Genomic DNA, 21180 nt, shown 5'->3' on the forward strand with positions numbered 1-21180 from the left:
CTTTTCTCAGACAACTTAGGTATTTGATTCCCAAAGAAAAAACAAAGTAAAGCAAGAAACGCAAGCTGTAATTCAACAGTTGTACAGCAGTTTGTTACTTGTACCAAATTCTGAAAAGTGGTATTTCAGTGTGGTTTAGTCAAATTCATCTGCATCAAGTATCACAAAACCTAGAATCATTTAAGAGAGAGTGGTGTTTAACTCAATATACCCAAGTCTCAGAAAAGCCTCATGTAATTTGGTCTGAGCGCCACCACCAAAAATGCAGATATGAAGCAACATCAGAAGGTAGCTCTATGTTTGCACTGAGGACCATCAATCAACAACAGAATTCAGAACATATAGCCTGAAATTCATGCTTTTATAAATGTTTTAAGAATTTTTTAACATTTCTCTAAAATTAAACGAAGAAAATTTCCTAACAGAAATGCTAATGCAGTCTAAATCTCCATTTCAGTCAATTAAAGAAACAGGAAATTATATCCTTTAATATAAGGAAAAACATCTGTCTGTTCCAATGGACAGAACACAGAATTTTCAACTATGTTTCTCTTTCCATTTTGCTCATTACCAGCAGTTCTTAATACTTCAATAACCTTTTCCTTTAAGATGCTTCCTCCACTCTCCATTGCAGAAAGAAGGTAATGGAAATTAACAGCTACATAATATACTCAGCACAAATAATGCAAAAGCTCTAAGACAGATACTCCATTATTTCAATAAATTTAAAGGGATTTCTGAAGTTAGTAGCTATGAGAGATTGTTAAATTGTTTTACTTTAAGATATGCAGAAGCTCTTACCAGCTGACATTGTTAGACAGTTAAATGCCCAATAAAAATTTAATTAATTCACTATCTAGTTCCTGAGAGCACCTAGCACGTTACTGCAACACATTCATTAAACAGAACAATGTTTAAGTCCCTAGAATTAAAACAAGACTTCAGGATGCTCCTTGGAATAAATGGTGGAAGTGGCATGCTGAGGATTTTTCATTAATTATATTTTTCAGTTTGACAGCAAAAATAAAACAGTACATTTACTTACTGTGTAATTGAATTTTGTACACTCTTTTCATTTAGAGTCATTCCTGGAGGTGGATCATTTTGCAATGCCAATAGTTCTTTTTGTAATCGTTTCTATAAAGAAAATGAACTTTAATTAATATTTTATATATTCTATACAATAAACATGTACATTTCATCAATTATTGAAAGGTAAAAGGAGTTTTATTAAAAAATTTAAATACAAAGTGAATCTGAAAGATGAGAAAGGGAAGACTTGATCTCCTAGAAACTAAAATGAGAAGTCACAGGCAAAAAAAAAAAATTATACTCCTCAAACCTAATTTTTTGGTAAAATTCAACAACATTTACATTTGCAGCACTGCTAAATGAGGAACTGTTGTGTTATGAAATAAACAAAGGTAAGGCAGGATTTTGTCATATGAAAAAGATGTCAATCTGAGCCCTACAACTAACAGTGAACGTTTCGTGTTTCCCTGATAGCATCAGATTTACAATTAATTCTCCAAGGTGTTAGTAGCACAACTATTCCTCCTGTAAGTAATTTAAGACACTCCCATCTGGCACCTGTGCAAGCCTCTGCCTTGCATTAAGTCATCCCAGAGGACAAAAAGCAAAACTAAAACTAAACGGTGTGACCTGAAGAATAGAAACCATTTTATAACTTCACAGCAACTGCATCTTAGAACCTAGAGTTACCATATTCAGAGAAGTGTTACACCACCAGCTCAGATAATATTTACCAATTTTGAATCAGTAGCTGCAAGAAGAGACTTCTAGAACAACCACCAAAAGTGTTTCTCACTGTCTTTGGAACAAGGGAAATACAACCTCTGTCAAGTGCTATCCCTGGCACTGGTTTCAGAGTGTACTTTTTCCATATAAACAGTTTTGCAATATGTTTTGTCATTTCCAAGCCACTTAGATAACAAAGTTCAAGGCTTTCTTGTTTCTTACTTGCCTTTTTGCTGCCAACAATTTTAATGTTTACTGCTTGCCAGTTCACTTCCATCATCCTACTACTCCAAGTAACCATATATAATATTAAAGTGTGATACTCAAGAATAAATACATTGTTGTGGTTTAGCATCTAATTTTGATTCACTCTATAATTTTTTAGAATGTAAGTTGCTCACAGATTTGTAGAAGTTTTACTAATTTTCAAAAAAACTTGTGATTTTTATTAAAACTTGAAAAAAAAAAAAGAGGAAAATAAAAAGTGTTCATTTGATAATACTGAAATGATTCAGTATCTTACTAATACCTTAGAAATAGATCTAAATTCAGACACACAGCTTCTAAAGAAAACACCTTCATACATTCACAATCTACATCTGAAATAACTTTATCAAGCAGCCCTGAAAACTTGTTTTGGTCTTCTATTTTGAAAGATCCCACCTTGAACCCTAATGCAGACTTCAAAAGTCTTTTATTTGCAAGCAATTAAATAACTATGTTTTGAAGTTAAATGTTAGGTCACAAAAGACTTTTAAAGGCTGCTATAACTGCTGTGCAGCTAGACTGAAAAAAGTTAGCATTTTTTTAAGAAAGCTGTATACAGGTAACTTCTAGTGTTCATCTTTTTGCTTTCTGCACAGTTGAAGAAAAATTCAGATTATAAGCACTAACACCGTTACGAATTAAAATGCAAAAGAATCAAGTTCTAAAACCATTTTACAGATTTGTAATTTGCAAGGCAGAGAGGTTTTGAAGACAATTCTGACATTTTCCAAGACTGTCATCAAATAAACCTCAAAGGTAGTCAAACTGAATAAACCTTATCACACAGAGAAATATTTTTCAAGTTCTGAGAAGAGAACCTGAAATTATAAAACTCAAACTCTTTCCCTTAAAGAGGACATTTGGAAATATTAGATAAAATATAGCAAATAAAAACATCTTTAAGAACAGGAAATAATTCAGTAGAAATCTGCTTATACCTGTAGAAGCTCTATACAACTCTGTCTTTATAAAATGAGCCTAAAATCCATTTTTAAAATTAAACTTAAAAAGCCACATTAAGATATCAGTAATAAGCCACATTAAGGTATCAGTATCTTCTCAAACACAGTTATTTGAAATGAGGAAATTTTGTTTATTCTGTATCATACCAAAAATTCTGAACTATCAACACTAAAAATATCCTCTCATTTGAAGTTTAAACCTTGGCTCATTTTTCTAGCAAGCATCCTTTCTGTCTATTACAGTCTCAGTCATTCTTAGAATCACAGAATTGGCTGGGTTGGAAGGGACCTCAGAGATCATCAAGTCCAACCCTTGATCCACTACCACTGCAGTTACCAGACCATGGCACAGAGAGCCACATCCAGTCTCTTTTTAAATATCTCCAGGGATGGAGAATCCACTACTTCCCTGGGCAGCCCATTCCAGTGTCTGATCACCCTCTCGGTAAAGAAATTCTTTCTAATGTCCAACCTAAACCTCCCCCGGCACAACTTGAGACCGTGTCCTCTTGTCTTGCAGAGAGTTGCCTGGGAAAAGAGACCAACCCCCCGCAGCTACACCCTCCTTTCAGGGAGTTGTAGAGAGTGATGAGGTCTCCTCAGAGCCTCCTCTTCTCCAGGCTGAACAGCCCCAGCTCCCTCGGCCTCTCCTCATAGGATCTGTGCTCGAGTCCCTTCACCAGCCTGGTTGCCCTCCTTTGGACCCGCTCCAGGACCTCAATCTCCTTCCTAAACTGAGGGGCCCAGAACTGGATACAGTACTCGAGGTGTGGCCTCACCAGCACTGAGTACAGGGGTAGAATCACTTCCTTGGACCTGCTGGCCACGCTGTTCCTGATACAGGTCAGGATGCCATTGGCCTTCTTGGCCACCTGGGCACACTGCTGGCTCATGTCAATCCAAACTCCAAGGTCCCTCTCTTTCTGGCTTTAGCCATCTCTGTCTTTTAGCCATCTCATCAGTGTCATCGGTCAAAAATATTGTCTTGGACTGCTTTGCAGCCTCTCTGCTCTCACATATAATATTTACAGTTTTTTCTAAAAACAAACAAACAAACCAGCCAGTAGCCCAAGGGGAAAAAATATTTTAGGATGTATATTTGACCAGCAGAGAACCAGGGAAGTTCTTTGTTCCTCTGATCTAAAATGTCCACTGACATTGCCATGGAGGTCTGTCCACTACAAAGTATACATAGAGACAAGACATGGCTTCTCATCAGCCTCAATATAAGGTATGTTAAGATCCAAAAAATTTACTCCAGAGAAATAACAGGTTATACTTTGGATCAAAAGTAACAAAGTAAACAAAACTGTATTTATAAAGACAAGAAAGAAATCATTATTTCCAAGTTAGTCACTTCAAACAAGTGCCAACGTAAGTTCAGCCTGACTATGTGCAACTCCGGGTGAGGATAGCAATTTTTAAAAAAAGCAACATTTCATGTCTTTTCCATATAAAGCTGAAAAGAGCCAGTTCTGTAGAAAATGGGTATGCAACCTGCTTATTAAGCGAAAAAAACTCAGTAACACAACAGAAAAGCAAGCCTGTAACACTGCTAATGTTGTAATGAAAAGAAAATAGGCTTTTGCAAAGAAATTTATCACTGAAATAAGGGAATTCACAAAGAAAACCTTACTATGATTACCTATCATGCATAGGCAATGCCAGTTTAATTCTGATTAATGGTAAGTTCCTAGTCACAGCTCCACGCTGAAAAGGTAAATGCAGAGGTCAAGAAAACCACAGACTTGTGCTTTATTCAGAGCAATGTTCCAAACAGAACAACGGTGTTGTTCCCTTCAGCCTTACCGTAACTGCTCTAACCCTATACTTACCCAAGTATTGTAAAATACTTCTTCCTTCTACCCAGTCTAAATCTATTTTCTTTTAGCTTAAGACCACTACCCCCATCCTACTGGTTTTATTCTCTCCAGCTATACTGACTAGCTTGGATAACTTCCTTTAAAGAACAAAAACACCATTTCATATTAAAGTCCTAGATTTCTCCAGCCCTCATAAATGACAGTAACTCTGAAAGTGTTAGACAGCTCAAGGGGAAAAAAATGCTTTTAAATATTTTGTAAGTATTGCTCTAGTCACTACAGTCTAAAGATAGACTGTATCTTTGCAAGGCAAAGTCCTTGCACAAAGAGAATTACCAACCAGTGAACCAACTGACACACATACTAAGAAGTGATACTTTTGAGAATATGAGTCCCTTGTTCAGGTTTTTTCCCACCTGGAATAAAAATATACTAATCTATTTTACAACTTTCTACTATTCCATTAACCATGCCATACAAGTTAATCATAACTGATTTGACAAGTATAGTTGGCTATATTTAATAGGCATTTTCACAATTTGGGTTTTCCATCAAGCAACTCAATTATGTCTGTACAAATTAATGAATAGTTGCCTACAGACCTTTTCCAAGAGACACCCAAGAGTACTCTACAGCAATTGTAGCAAAACTGTAGAAAAAGCATCATAGCCTACTAACCAGAATTCATTCAAATATCAAAAAATTATTTTAACAGATGGGCTAAATAATATTTAGAAAACTGTCTTTTAATCAACCTCTCTGGTCCGTGCACTCCAGTGTTTGACTTTCCTCACAATATAAAATTTCTTTTGTATCTTATTGGAATATCTCATGTTCCAATTCATCTTTCTGGCCAACCTGTCTTCCAACTGTGGCTCCGTTTCCCCTAGGATCCTCCCAGTAGGTTTCTTAAGGCTGAAGAAATCTAGTCAGACTTTCCTGTGCCACGTAGTTTGTAGTTTGGCCCCGAACCATCTTGGTGGCCATCTGTTGGACTCACTCCAATAAATCAATGTCTCCCTTGTACTGGGGTTCCCTTAAGACAGTGCTCCAGATGCAGTCTCAAGTGTCAAAGAGAGGAGAAGAACCACTTTCCTTAAACTGATACACACACAGATCAATATGCAGTTAGGGATATTCAGAAAATCTGATCCAAGAGATACTGTGCAAAGGACACTTTTTTTTTTTCTTCCTCTCCCCCATATCACAACTTAAAATAATTTGTCTTATGTTGTGTCTCATTAATACACAAAACTGGATTGTGAGGGGCCAATCCTAGTTTAAAATTAACAAATCTCTCCCTTAAATGAAGTCTTTGAAGACCAGATTCCAAGTATGATTACGGAAGTGAGATTCTGGATAGCAGAGTAACTCAGAAAACATCACAAGTTTAAATATAACATCTTGAATTTAATTTCTCTTTGGTATTTAACAATATTTGTACTACCTGACCAAAGAGTACACTAATTTTCTCAGAGTAACACTAAGTGTAGAGAGTACTGTAACACGCTGCACAAATCCAGAGGCAAGTACTGCCAGCTTCAAGATGATAATTCAGTTTTGTGCTTATAAAAAAACCATTACTCTGATATACCAAGCCCACACACATTCCATACAAAAGGCTAGTTGCAACTTCAAGTTTCTTAAACTAAGCATTTGAAAAACAACGGTTTTAGTGGAAGAAAAGTCTTTCTTGTATGTGACAGCCCGGAATACAGAAAACTATTTTTCTGGCACAAAATTCTTGGGAATAAGCAGTGACATACATAGCAGGACAAAGTGTAATGGATTAAAACCTTTCAGATAATTTAACCACCTCATTTGCAGAATCTTATAAACTTACAACTTGAATACACCTCAGGGAAGTCACCTCTCCATCTTCCTAACACATGGATGGATCCAAGATTCTTAAAGTATCCTTGTAGTTAAAAGCCTCTAAGATTTTCCACATAATCCTATCACTTGCTTTTATAATTGGAAGAATTTTCTTTACAGTAAGAGATCTAGACGAGTTGAATAAATTGTCAAATTACTTCTCTCACTCTTCATGAATACAGAATTCCTTGACTTATTTCAACTTACTTCTCTCCAAATAAAACACATAATTATTTGAACATATGCACCACACTCTCTCAAGTCTCATTTCTGCTGGCCTCCAGTTAGCTCCTTAAATTTGTATTTACATATGTAAAAAAGAATGTTTAATAGTGACACATGAATAACAATATGTTAGACTACCTTTTTGTTGATCCTCCCTACCTTTTTACCTTTCTCTACTGAACTTTATGCTTTCAGTTATTAAGCCTTGTCCACTTGTCACATACATATTTTGTAAGAACATTATGAAGACAGACTGATATAGTTCGGGTTATTCAGTCTGGAGAGGAGACCTTATCATAGCCTTCCTGTATCTCAAGGGGGTCTACAAGAAAGCTGGTGAGGGACTTTTTAGGACGTCAGGTAGTGATAGGACATGGAGGAATGGATTCAAACTAGAAGAGGGAGATTTAGACTAGATAGCAGGAAGAAATTCTTCACCATGAGGGTGCTGAACTACTGGAACAGGTTGCCCAGAAAGGCAGTGGAAGCCCCATCCCTGGAAGTTTTAAGGTCAGGCTGGACAGGGCTCTGAGCAACCTGATCTAGTGGGAGTTGTCCCTGCCCATGGCAGAGGGTTTGGAACTAGAACTTAAAAGTACCTTTCAGCCCTAAAAACTGTATGATTCTATGATTATCCAAGTCATCCCAATCATCCAAGTCACTTTCAGAAAGCATGAAAGCCAACACATACTGCCCTCAAAAAATCCTTTGGTAAATCCACTCAGCTTAACATAATTCAACACCCTAAATAAATCAGACATGTAGCTGAAACAGAGTGATTAGTTAATAATAATGAAAAAGAAGAATCTACATTTATTTGTACCACATTTTTTGTGTGTGCTTATTCAAATATCACACTAGACCAGCCATAAATATTTTTACCATCAGAATATAACTACTGCTCCTCCTTCCAAACAGCCATTGCTCAGTAAGAGGTGGAAATCATACTAGTTCAATCTGATTCTTTTGAAATCCATTTTGGCTACTTTTTACCTACAGACTCACAAAATAATTTTCTATTATATCCTATAGGTATCAGAGACTACTATTCAGCCCAACAACTTCCAGAAGCTACCCTTTCACACAACAGAAGAAGAATAAAAATAGTATTTATCATCTGGATACTCAGTCAAAATAACTGTCAAATAACTCAATCAGTTGTTTAAACACTTTAAAAAGCCCAAAACCAATCTACACAGTTAGAACCTAGAGACTGACATAATATCCAGCACCTAAAAGATATTGAATCTCTCCTTATTGCTTGGAGTGATTTACTGCTGCTTCACTGATGTTTAAGTATCTGTGTCATCTATTCTTTGTTTCCCTTTTCTATATATATACACATCCCTTTTTAATCATCTTTCTAGTGATTTTAAAAAACCTTCCTCAATGCTTTTCAAATCTACTAATTTAAACCTCTTATATGCTTCTTCCTTTCATACAGAGCTCCAGCATTATATTTTTTTTAATTCTTCTACTTCGTACAAAGTCTTTTCAACCTTCAAACCACTAAATAGCTCCTCACATGGCCATAATGACTTTCCTACAGACAGAGCTTGCCATTGTGAATTACTTGTAAATAGTTTTCTTCCGGGAACTTGTAGCCTTTCACCACTCTTAATAATCACAAGTACCTTTTTATTTACAGATCTCTGGCTATGTTAAGACATATTTAAAGTCAATGCATATTAAAAGCCAATACCATTATTATTATTGGGTTTTTTCTTACCGTGAGGCAAAAATACAATTTTTTAAAATTACATAGTCAAGTTCCATTTAGCCTCTCGATCAACTCCTTAACATCAAAATACAAGCTAGTGAAGCTACTCTCCCAGCAGCCTCCAAACGGATGTTCTCTACACTTTGATATGCTCTTGGGAGCTGTGCTTGCTGTACTGTTCTTTTGATATCACAAGACCATCTCTCTCATGTTTCTGCTAATCCATCATAAGATTTCAGAGAGAAGCTCCCTTCCTGCTTGTCCACTTTCTATTTACAAGGCTGCAAAAGAAAACACGAACGACAATCACGGAGTTATTTACATAAAGGGAGAAAACTGAAAGACTAACAAGCCATCTTAATTTGATCTTGTCCTTAGTTTTCAGAGAGGATTTTATGCTCCAATATTATTTAATACAACTTCCAAGTAAACCAAAACTAAAAAGTATGAAATTGGTAAAAACATTCACCATGTAGAGGTAAGTCAGGACAGCAGCGTAGGAAGATCAAAAGCAAAGAAATGGGCAACACCAGAGTCTTTCACCTAAAGGAATAATCAGCTACGAACGGCAGAGTAGTGATATAACCAGTAGTTTACACCATTTTCAAAAAGCTGAAAATCTTTGAAACAGAGTGCTTCATTTGCCTACCTCTCTACAGGCAAGGATAATTCAAGGATGAAATCAAAGAACACAGCTTAATGCTGAGTGAAACGTCAGTTCCAAAAGAAAGTTTATTCAAGTAGTTGAGACATGACTGACATAGCAATGGCTTGTGTTCTGTTGCTAATTCTGTCAAATAGGATTTGTGCAACCCCTTCAGTTATCCTCCACAGATTTTCTCATGTGTCAAGCTCATAAGACTTTTCAAAGCATATGGAGCAAAGAACACAAAATTAACCGGATGTCAGTGGAGTACATTCCTGCTGGCTCCCCAGACAGCTCACAACCACCTGAATAATTTTGATTCTGATAGGTGGCACTCCCTGTCTGTCATGGTTCAAGTTAAATAGATCTCTGAAGGCAATCTCTCTAGCATCACTGCTAAGCAAAAATACACACTCTTCTTTCTCTGGACTGCTACACATCTGAGTTGGTTACCTCTAGAACTGGTATGGTAACACCTCAAATGCCACAATTAAATTCTTAGTTGTGTTGATTTCCTGGTGAATAACAAAGAAGCAGAAGGCAGGACAGAAGCATATAAAAAAGATGCAATGGGCAAAAAGGGGGAGAGGGTAGCAGCTTAGGACAGGAAGATATTTCCAGGTTGGGAACCTGAATTTTGCATTTCAGAATGCATCTCCTAGAAACAGCTAGTTTGGTTACTGTGCACCATTGAGCTAAATGTAATATATCACATAAACACTTATTAACAGATACATAATTATTTCACTGGTCTCTGTGTTGCTGTCAGCTACCTCAAAAGGCAAAAAACTGTATTCCTTTACTGAAAGACTGCTCAGGCATTGGAACAGGCTGCCAAGGAAATGGTGGTGTCACCATCCCTGGAGGTGTCAAAAAAATGCATGGATGTAGCACTTCAGGACATGGTTTAATTGGCACAGTGGTGCTGGGGTGACAGCTGAACTTTATGATCTCAGAGGTCTTTTCCAGCCTCTATGATTTTATAATTAAGCATGTATGACAAAATCATCATCACATTTCCCCAAACCAGGGATCTTTTTTTCTGCTTCTACCACAAACAAGGATCATCCATGGACAGACAGGTAGACAGATTTTACTACAGTTCCCCACAGATCAACACCACAGTCAAAATTATTTTCCTCCCCCACAAAGAAAACTTATCTAGCTTTTGTAGGTATGTGAAAAACACATTTCTCAATGCTTTTAAAAAGGAGTATCACTCTATTGGGTGTCTATTTTCAGTTCTAAGCCCATTCTCAGAACTTTTACAACAGCTTTGCCCCTCCCTAGGAGAACTGGAGCCTAGAGAGTTAAAGTTTAACGAAGCTACATGCAAACAAAAACGTGTGCAGTGAAAAAGTAAGGCACTCTTAGTTATAGGGTACACTACCAAGTACCAATTAAGTGCATGTAGCTGAGAGCAACTAAGATAGCAAATTAGTCTAGTTTCAGTCAATGTATCATACTTCAAAACTGGAATGGACAAAACCTACATCTACTGTCACAGAGGGGCTCTATTGATGAGCAGTAAAATATTAACACCATAATCCAATCAAGTTCGATTGTGTGCCCATACTCTTGGCTTTGTATCTATCTTCCTAGAGCTGAAAATACAATCTTTATAAAGGTAAATGATACAAAGAAAACAAAGTGGAGGAAAGATCAATGCATACATTCAACTACCTTATATCTGCATTTGTGATATATTCCATTTTTGGTGTTTCAAGAACACTGCATGAGATATACAATGTCTTAAATTGATAACATATTAAATGAGTAAACCAAATTATGACCTAATGCTTTACCTATGTACAATCCTTAATATAGACTTTCGAAGTTTATTTTAGATACTTCCCTTTTTTTTAAGAGAAAGAAAAGGAGGGAAAGAAAAGCTGAGCTGATTAGACCAAAAGGAGATTCAGTACAAGACAGGATATATTAAGGTCAGTGCTAAGAGTATGATAAAAGACAGCTGGGGGGAAAGCAATTTTTCTCTACCACTACAGCACAACCTTACCAGTAGAACAAAAAGTGGAAATGGGAAAGCAGCTTCCATTTATTTCTTGTAGAGGAAAGGTTCCATCACTTTTACCACTAATACAAGCAGGGATGGGTGATAAAGCTGGAATGTGGTGGCCTTTTCACTTGGAGTGGCAGAGATTCTCCTAGGCATGCTTAGTTAGGGAGTACCGTGAGGATATGAAAAAAATGAAAAATGGAACAGCAACTTCATAGACTAGGAAGCATACGTGTCCATAACAGCTGCACCTGAATTCTGTTAGAAACCTTCTGTTCCCATGCACTCACACTCCCTTTATTGTGATGATGTAAGAAAGGAGAAACCTTCCAAGGCCAAGCCTTCCTAGACACTGTAAACTGAAATCTTAATCTGGTTTGGAGATCAAAGAGGAAGAAAACTTAACTTGTAAATGGCTAAAAGTTAAAAATTAATCCCACAGGGCTCTTGTTTTATGCTGGCAAAGCTGCTGCACCCTAAGGAGACCTAAAAATATTTCTTCAGTATCTCCTGATGATTCTCTTCCACACCCAACCACTGAAATGTTCACAGTAAACTCAGTTAACACAAAAGTACTGTCAGTCCTATGATGAAGTTCTGGCAAAGAATTTACATTTCCCTTACTAGCTGCAGGCTGTCACCTCCTCCCCCACTCAAGTTAAAATACGTTACACCAAAAAAACCCACAGACTTTCTGTTTTGAAGAGGTTTTTGCACGCAGGAGACTGATTTTTTCCACATCTTTCCCCACTGAATGGAGGCAAACAGCAACCTTGTACCAGAACAGCTGTTGGTAACAGGCTGTTGTTGCTAACAGGCTGCACCAGTACTGTTACATCACCACCATGTTGTTCCTTAAGCAAAACTTGTTACTAGTCTGCTAGTAAAACCTACTAGCCTGAGAGAGTAAAACCAGAAGCGACTATTTTTAGCATTTTGGTTCTTCCATTCACACAGTTCTTACTGAAAAGTATCTCAAATCCAGAATATGAATGTCTAAACACTCGGTAGATAGTCCTGCTTTTCAAAAAAAAAAACCACAAACCTCCTACAGAAAGAAAAAAAAAAATTAACAGTGTAAGTATTGCTGGAACTGACTGTATATTGTTCTCTAATTAAAAATTGAACTTTAAATATCAAAAAGCTCTCAAACAGAAAATAAACAAGGTAAAGATTAAAAAGTGACATTTAACAAAAAATTACCTGCTACAGTTGACCTTGTTACTTAAGAAGGCTGAGGAAGAGATGAAATAGACTGTTCCTACAAGTTAAAAAAAATCCTGTTTCCTAATCAGTCAGGTCATTCACAAAAGCCCCAGCAGAATGTCAAAATCATTTGGCCCAGACTCCCAAACTCACAAGCCATCAAGATACTTGATTATCCCAATCCTGGGTGAATTTTTCCTCATCAGTGTTCTTAAGGTAAGATTTAATCAACGCCCAGGGGGAGAAAGAAAGATAATTGAGTGGATGTGCCCAATTAAAGCTTCAGTAGGACACATAACAAAACAGCTTCATAAAATAATCTGTTCAGAGAAAATACTGGGATTTAAATTTCAAGAATTTTTTTTAGCTTTATCTATTTTTGGCTGAATATCAGGTTTTCAATCTGTACTGAGAATACAGAAGGAGCTTAGTCTCCTCCTTCTAATTTCTAATAAAACATGTTAACATCTGTCAACCCAGTTCTAATGTTGTTTTCCCAGGCCAATCCATACTTTGAGTCCTGCATGTCAGGCATTTTGTACATTCCTCTCTTTTTAAAAGAATGAAAAAGTAATACATGCATCTTTTAATGAGTTACTTACAAATAAGTTTTGACGACTAATCTTTTGGTCTTCTGACTATTAAACATTTTGTTATGTTATGGACTGTGGAGGTGGAAGGAAGGCTCATTTATTTTTCAGTTTGATACCAGAATACTATCCTCATATGCTCCTATATATTCTAAAATATTTGATAGGAACGAGGTCAAAGCAGCACAGCCCGCTTCTAAAGAAATTAATATACTTGACTTAAATTCACCTTTAAGACACAAGATGAACCTGAAATCAGAACTACAGTTAAAGATAAACCATATATATAAACCATATAATTAAAGGTAAACACAAGCACCATTCTGTACTCCACAGTTTGAAAAGCTTTTTGCCAGATAATCAAATTTTTTACTAAGGGCCTGTCATTTTAAAGCAAATTAAATCCACTAATGAAGAAAAAATTTAAACTGACAGCTAGTCATCTGCTTTATAAACGAAGTCTTTAAAATGTAGCAATGCTCAGCACAAGCCTCACACGGCCCTAAAAAGTCAAGTACAAATAATTTTATCTTTTAACAAGAGTCTGGCATTATTTGAACTGCTTCAGTTAAAGAATTAACATAATAGCACTGGCTGGCACAATAAGGGCAACCACATGTCTACCAGGGAATTCCTCATACTTAGAAAAACCATTCTGAAAGTTGATAACAAAGATCTGTATTCTGACCAACAGTCTTTTGAAAAGAAAAGGGGCAAAATGTTGGAAGCTGCAAACTGTAACAAAGCTTAAAATACTCATCAAATCTGTATCCCTAAATATTACCAGGATAGAATTTCTAATTTAGGCAATCTCAGTCCATTCAGTTTCCTTGTCTCTTCTCATTACTGGCCACCTATTTCTAACCAAGAAGAAATCTATGTGAACAAGTAGCATCAAAATCTATGAAGTATTTTATTCCAGCAAACTTCTAGTGACAGTATTTGCTATGCTCTAGTAAACTACTATCAACATTTATTGATTTGCATACCAAACTTTTTTCTCGGGACTGATCAGGCAGTATTTTTAATTAAGGTGAATTAAAAATATAAACAACTTTGTATTTGTAATCACCCAAGGAGAAACAGAATTATTTTAAATGTTTATGAAAGGATGAATCACTAGCATTCTCAACCATTTCATCAGAAATCAGGTATTTCAAATTCTTCTTCTACCACTATTAACTTCTATCCTTTCTATTCTAGCAGGCTAATACTGCTCCCAAGGAGGTAAATGAGGTTTCCTCTTTTCTTTCCCTGTCACCCCAGACTGATACCCGTTTTTCATTCCAATGATTAAGGTCACCTCACAGAAAAAATAAAACCAAAGAAAAAAAAAAACACAAAGGCCACCACAGATTCCAGAATCATTCTATCAGGCAGAAGGCAAATTACCTGACCTTCATCCTATCACTAAAGCTTGCTTATTGTCTCTTTTTATTCTAAAACATTTAACTTACTTATTTTTATTTTAATAAATGAAGTTGTAACAGGTTTAAATGAATAGCAATATTGTCTTGCTTTCAAAAGGCAAAAATCCAATCCCCAGCTCTGCCACAGTCCTTCACTCCTTCAAAACCATGCAAGATGAACAAAACTTTGGCTCCAAGTACCAAGAAAATTATATTTATCATCCTCTTCCCCAGTGGAAACTTTAGCCTGTAAGCTCCATGAAAGCTAGTGGCTCAGCTATAAACCAAGGCTACATAAGAGACATGATCATTATATCAAACATACCTGTATTTGTTGAACACAACAATAACTATGGCTAAGCTCAGTGGAAGTCATGCCTTTTCTTTCCTACTAACAGGGGTAATTTAATCACAATCTCCAGAAGTATTCACCAGAACAGACTATACTCATACATTATAAAGATCTTTTAGTCTGGAAGTCTTAGCTCAGTAGTATTTAAGCAAACAATTAAAGAAAGTGCCTAAACACCAAGTTTTGCACATTGTTTGAGCTAAGCTGCTTTAGCTTATTAATTACAAACTCACAAGAGCTTTCCAAGGGAGCAGCTTAGCAAGACAACATTCCCTGGGTTTTGCAGATCTATTGTTTTCCCCTTTCCCTTTCTCAGAGATTGAATAGCTAGGCCTAAAATCAAGTACAAGACATCATCAAATCCTGAGCAGAAAACATGTAAAATCAACGGGAATATCTATTCTTTACAATAAGTACCTGCTTGCTCTTATTTTCCTGATTAAAACCATACACATATTCATAAGATATCAACACTCAGTGTGACTGCTTGAAAGCATTTATCAGTTTCTGTATTTTAGCTGTACAGGTGCTCTATTTGGAAAAAAGATGCACTGGTAATGCCCAGGGACATTGGTTTCAGTAAACTTGTCTATGTTTTTCAGAAGTAAATTCTTACATTGTAGCTCAAAAGTTGTGCAGTCACAGCAAAGTGTTTCTCAAAATTCTACTTACACAGATACAAAGAAAAAAAAAAAGCAAGCGTGACTCTTTGGAGTCTAAAGCCATAACTTTTATTTATCTTTACTTATCTTTTATTTATCTTTACTGACTTAAAGACTATTAATTTTAAACTCTGCTTGATATTCAACTCAGTTTAAGAAGTTTATTAAATAAACAAAAACACCACCCAAGATTTAACTCACTCATCTTGGTAAAATAACTATAAATTTTGCATTTGTCTTATTTTACTGTAGCATGGCTATATGCCAAAACTAATATAACACACATCAGTACAGACTGATAACTGAAGGTTATATATACATATATATGTAACTGAAGGTTACATAAAGGACTAACAACCTCTTAGTGGACAGGAGAAATAGTTTTTAGTCTCCACTCGTTCTGGTCACAACTACGGTACTTGCATTTTTCAATTTAAAATTTATTTTAGGTGACTGTTAAGACATACAGTAGAAAAAAATTCTATTGCTGAAACAAGACCTTTCCAGCAGCACTTTTTATTTGATATATGCGTGTATCTTGATGGCAGTTCACCAACAGGCAGTGCTCAAGGGCAAAAAAAAAAATAATCATAATACAAAGCCATGGTCAAGGCTAACATTCTACGCTCTTAACTAAAGCTCTGTGTCATTAATTACTTTAGCTCAGTATTCAATCACATATCTGCAAGTACCAATCTCATCTGCCTAACTTTGAAGACAGGAGGTAATTTTTGTGATAAAATGCAAACCTAAAACTGTTCCGAGAACTGCTTATCGCTTACCATTTCTTCAGTATTTACCATATTTTATGTTTTCTATAGCCTTAAATCTTAATATTACCAAAACACTGTAACAAATTTTCTAAAGCAAATCTATTCTATTCACTTGCTTTACACTACTTACAACTTTTCAGATTATGTCTGGGGGTTTTTTGTTGGGGTTTTTTTTTCATTAAAAAGTTGCACAAGTTTGGCCTATTTCTGGGAAATATCTTAAAATAATTCCTTAGAAGGCAACTTTGCCTTCAAGGTTTATTTGGGTTTTTTCCTTGCTTGGGTTTTTCAAGAAAAAAAATATTTTTTCCTTAAAGTGTTGCAAAACAGGTTTAAGACAATCTAGCAGTGCCAAATCCATCAGGATTTTTGACAACAATGGTTAGAAAACAAAACACAGGATCTTGTCTTCATTGGCTTTATTTTTCTAGAAGAAGTATTACAGAAAGCTAGAATTAAAGAATGTCCACAGAGACAAACAAAATAGTAAATTTAGATTATATACATAAAAGCTCAAACTCATCAGTTTTTCAAGTTATGGCAGCAGCTATTCAGGCTGATGTTCATTACTCTCATCAAAAAGGGGCAATTTGTTACAGTTTCAAAACTTTGCTTGTAGGCTGACTTAGAACAGGCCGATGAAATAACTCTAGCTTCTAAAGTTAAGCTTTAAAAAGACATTTCAGAGAAATTTCAGTAATGTGCAGAAATAAGATTTAATTAATCTAAGGCATCACTCATTGCTGCATAGAATTACAGCCATTTAAGAGGTGACTAAAACTTACTTAATTTACCAATGTATCATTCTTATCAGAACTACATATACCACCACAATAATGGTCTGGTGACAAGACTACTGGTATAGTTAGAGCTCACAGTGACAAGACATCATCAAATCCTGAGCAGAAAATATGTAAAATCAACTGGAATACCTATTCTTTACAATAGTGAGTTGCACAAACATTTCAGTTAAACACTGGGTATTTTAAAACACTGTACATAATCAGAAAAAGGACACAACGTTTATGTTTGGCAACTTACATACTAAATATTAGCACTAATAGTAATAAATTACATTATTCTGAACAAAAAAATCACTTACCATTATATACAGCAGCTTCTTTTGTAAAACATTTTTGCATTGAAGAGTCAAATGTTATTTAATGAAAAGAATTCAAAGCCCTGACATCTTTCCTACCTGGGAAGGTATATGCTATTGAGAAACTTAGTAATTTTACAGTTTGCTTACCAATTTGGGTGTGTGTGTGCTTCCTGTTTATTTTTTTTTAATTCCAAGACAATTCATCTTCTATTTTCTGAACTACATTACTAAATCATTTACTAAACTCAAGAAAAAGTCATGAGAACATTATACAACTGGGAACATACAGACATAGGAACTCAAATTTTCTTGAATCTCTCAGCAAAAGACAACTGAACACCATTAAAAGAAAAAGAAAAAAAAAATCATCTTACAATTGTTATTCCTAAAATGAAAGCAATTACAGCAACAGACTTACCATAGCTGTCATACTTAACTTATTTTTAGGCAACATTCTCCATTCATGTATCCTATACAACCTCATTTACTTTGTAATCATTATTTCACCTTTACAGAGGGAGCAACAGGAGTGAGGGTAAAGCAAGCTGTAGAAGGTCATTTAAAGCAGAGAAAGTAACACACTACAGGTTTACCAAGTCCCACAGGAGTGCCTTCTTCAAGTTCCACAAGTGTCATTTCCCCATAGTTTTCACAGTTTCATTTAAGATACTACTTAATAAATTCTTGCCTTTATTTTGAAGTTATGCTTGTGGAAATTAAAAAAGCAGCATTACAAAAATGCATTTTTTCAGATAGAGGTGCTAAAATGAAGCCAGATCAGACTATCTGTCTAATCTCCTGCTAAATGAAGAACATTTTGTACAGGATGTTCAAGTTCTTCCTCCCATTTCATATCGGTAACTCAGAAGGTCACACTACAGCATTTTTTTATTAATCCAAACTTTATGAGTGGAATTTTTCCCCATAAAGTTCAGTGCTTGGGACATTTTAGCTCTTTTTAGCTACGCTAAATCCAGGCTATGAGCACAACTAAACTGTCCCATTATCAGTGGGGGAAAAAAAAAAAAGTTCTACTGGACCGAAACGAAAGAGAAAACGTAAGTGCCAGATCAACAAAATGGAAAGCTGTAAAACAGAAAAGAAGTTACAGGCAAAATAAAGAAAGACAGGGGCCACTGCCACAAAACCCAAAACCCATCGATCTCTCTGCTGCCCCAGTCACAGTAAATCACCACCCACTCAGAGCAGCACACAGTGAAAGTGATCCATTCTTCCAGAGCAATTTCTGCAGCTACTATTTAAGAACTCCTTCGGAGAAGGTATGAATAAATAATTCAGCTGGAAATACCTGCCAAGCAGCAGGATGTTTCATGCTACTGTACCTACAGTAACCCCTTCCAACTGAGTAAAACCAGAGGTTATCTGTCCATAGGGCTGACACCACAGGACAACCGCATTTTAAGGACACAGAGGACCCCACGGACACACGGCTTGGGACAACTTGTCTGTCCCAGCCCCCCTGTGCCTGGGAATTACACTGCCGTAACACCCGAAACGCCAGGGAAGATGGAGGTGACGGTCACAGCCGTCGACACCATCCTCATGGGGTTACCGGAGGGGAGGGTCGCAGGGAGTGGAGGTGTCCCCGGGACGCCCCCGCTACGCTTCGGCCACAGAGTCAGGGGAGGAGGATGAGCCCACCACCCCTCACAGCGGCGAACGAAGCTCTGGCCCCCTACAACCCTGCTGAGGGGGAGAGGGATCCCTTAACACCTCCCCCCCTCGTCTCCCTCCCCAGGAGAAGGGGCACAGGTAACCAACCTCCCACCGAGGCCACTCGCCCCCCTCCCCGCCTCCCCGGCCCCGGGAGCTCGGGGCCTCCTTCCCCGCCCGCCATCCTGCCCCGCCCGCCCTCACTGCCGGCTCCCTCCTCCTCCTCCCAGCCGCAGCCGGTACTCGACCTCGCCCCTCACAACTTGCCCCTGTGGGTCTCAGCTCCATCCCGGCGCCAGACGGCCCCTCCCGAGCCTCCCCCTGGTCCCTCCCTAGCCTCCCTCCCTCCCCCCCCAACCAACCGCCGCGCAACCGATCCCCTCCACCGCTGACCCAACAGCCGCTTCACCCCCACCGCTCTCCAGAGCGCACCGCCACACACACACTAAAACACACGCCCGGGGGTAACAACCCCTCCCGGTTCCGGTCCACCACCAGCACCACTGCCGCCGCCCGGCCCCCCACCCCCGCGCCGCCCCGGCCCCGCCGCAGGCTCCTCACCTGCATAGACGCCATGATGGATCCTCCCCCTCCCCGCTGCGCCGCCGGACGGGGCCCACACAGACGCAGCAGCGCCGCGCGCCCGCCCCCTCCCTACCCGCCCACCCCCCCGGTCACGTGACGGCGGCGCCGGGCGGGCGGCTGCGCACGCGCGGAGAGGGAGCGGCAGCGCCCCGGGGTGGGGCGGGGGGAGGGGAAGGGAAGAGGGAAGCGAAAGAGGGGACAAGGGAAGGGAAAAGGGAAAGGGAAAAGGCAGGGGAAAAGGCAGGGGAAAAGGCAGGGGGGGGGAGGGGAGGGGAGGGAAAAAGGAAGGGAAAGGAAAGGGGAAGGGAAGAGGGAAGGAAAAAGGGAAGGGAAGAGGGAGGGGAAAAGGCAAGGGAAAAGGCGAGGGAAAAGGCGAGGGGAGGGAAGGGAAAAGAGAAGGGAAGGAAAGGGGAAGGGAAGAGGGAAGGAAAAAGGGAAGGGAAGAGGGAAGGAGGGGGAAGGGAAAAGGGAAGAGAGAAGAGGAGAGAAGAGGAGAGGAGAGAAGAGGAGAGGAGAGAAGAGGAGAGGAAAGGAAAGGAAAGGAAAGGAAAGGAAAGGAAAGGAAAGGAAAGGAAAGGAAAGGAAAGGAAAGGAAAGGAAAGGAAAGGAAAGGAAAGGAAAGGAAAGGAAAGGAAAGGAAAGGAAAGGAAAGGAAAGGAAAGGAAAGGAAAGGAAAGGAAAGGAAAGGAAAGGGAAAAGGAGACCGCGGGGTCGCTGCCCTCCCGGGGTAGCTGCGCCCTCCGGAGGTTCCACCCGGTGCTGCCCTGACGTGAAGGCGGGGTGAGAAGCGGCCCTCTGCGGGCACTCTTCGTACCCCTCCGTGGGAGCAGGTCTTGGGGTCGGGCTCCGGAGGTGACCCCCACCCTCCGCCCGGCTATTCGGTTGTTAGAGGTTTTTAGAGTATTTCAGGGATTTAGTTAATGTCAGCTGTGCCCTTAGCTGTGTCTGCCGGCTCCCCTCCCGCCACAGGTCGGATGAGGGATCCGCCAGCAGCCTCGGCTCGGCCCGGCCCGGCCCGGCTCAGCGCTCGGGGCTGCGGGTCCGGCAGCCGGTTCGGTGTGGGGGCGATGAAAGGTTCTGTGCTCCCCGTGCTGCTCTGCCACGAGTCTCCGGGTGATCCTGTTTTCCACAGTGGTGGTCTGGTACCACACGTCTCCAAATGGGCATGGGTGTATTTTAATTAGGAGCATTTCTGGAATTCTACATTTTCCATTCCTGGCCAGGAACACCCTCTGTCCTTTGCACTGGGTGATTTTGTGGTGAGCGTGTAGGTGAAAATAAACAAGCAGCACTCACGAGAAGCAGCCTGCCTGCCATCAATACATTAGGCAACTTGCAGAAACACTTCATATAAAACAGTCATTCCAGTTTCAGCAATTCAGACTTAACGGATCCTCAAGATAAACCTACAAAATGATTTTCCAAAGACAAACCTATAAAATTCATAATCCTAGTGGATATGTAAGCCCAAGAGTTTAATAGAGATAATGATTTTAGAGCTTGTTATAGTCTCCGTCTCCCTGCCCATCTTTCT

At 38.7% G+C, this 21180-nt stretch overlaps 1 protein-coding gene across 4 annotated transcripts in view; it reads right to left on the bottom strand.

Annotated features, from left to right (window-relative positions):
• UBE2W (ubiquitin conjugating enzyme E2 W) overlaps positions 1-19711 on the bottom strand; it is a 43559-nt gene extending 23848 nt beyond the window's left edge. For 3 of the 4 annotated variants that reach the window (XR_003987267.1, XM_030446075.1, XM_030446077.1), the window contains exons 1-2: positions 19623-19674; positions 1046-1137 (exon numbers count right to left, since the gene is read on the bottom strand). Coding sequence is in view for 3 of the 4 variants with exons in the window: in XM_030446075.1 (XP_030301935.1) it covers positions 1046-1137; positions 19623-19637 (107 nt within the window). In the remaining variant the exon portion in view is untranslated. Of the gene's footprint in view, positions 1-1045; positions 1138-19622 lie in introns of all 4 variants that reach the window. The other variant, XM_030446076.1, reaches the window with a different exon arrangement.
• Positions 19712-21180: the final 1469 nt, after the last annotated feature.

Source organism: Calypte anna, chromosome 2, assembly GCF_003957555.1.
Source record: "Calypte anna isolate BGI_N300 chromosome 2, bCalAnn1_v1.p, whole genome shotgun sequence".
Classification (NCBI taxonomy): Eukaryota; Metazoa; Chordata; class Aves; order Apodiformes; family Trochilidae; genus Calypte; species Calypte anna.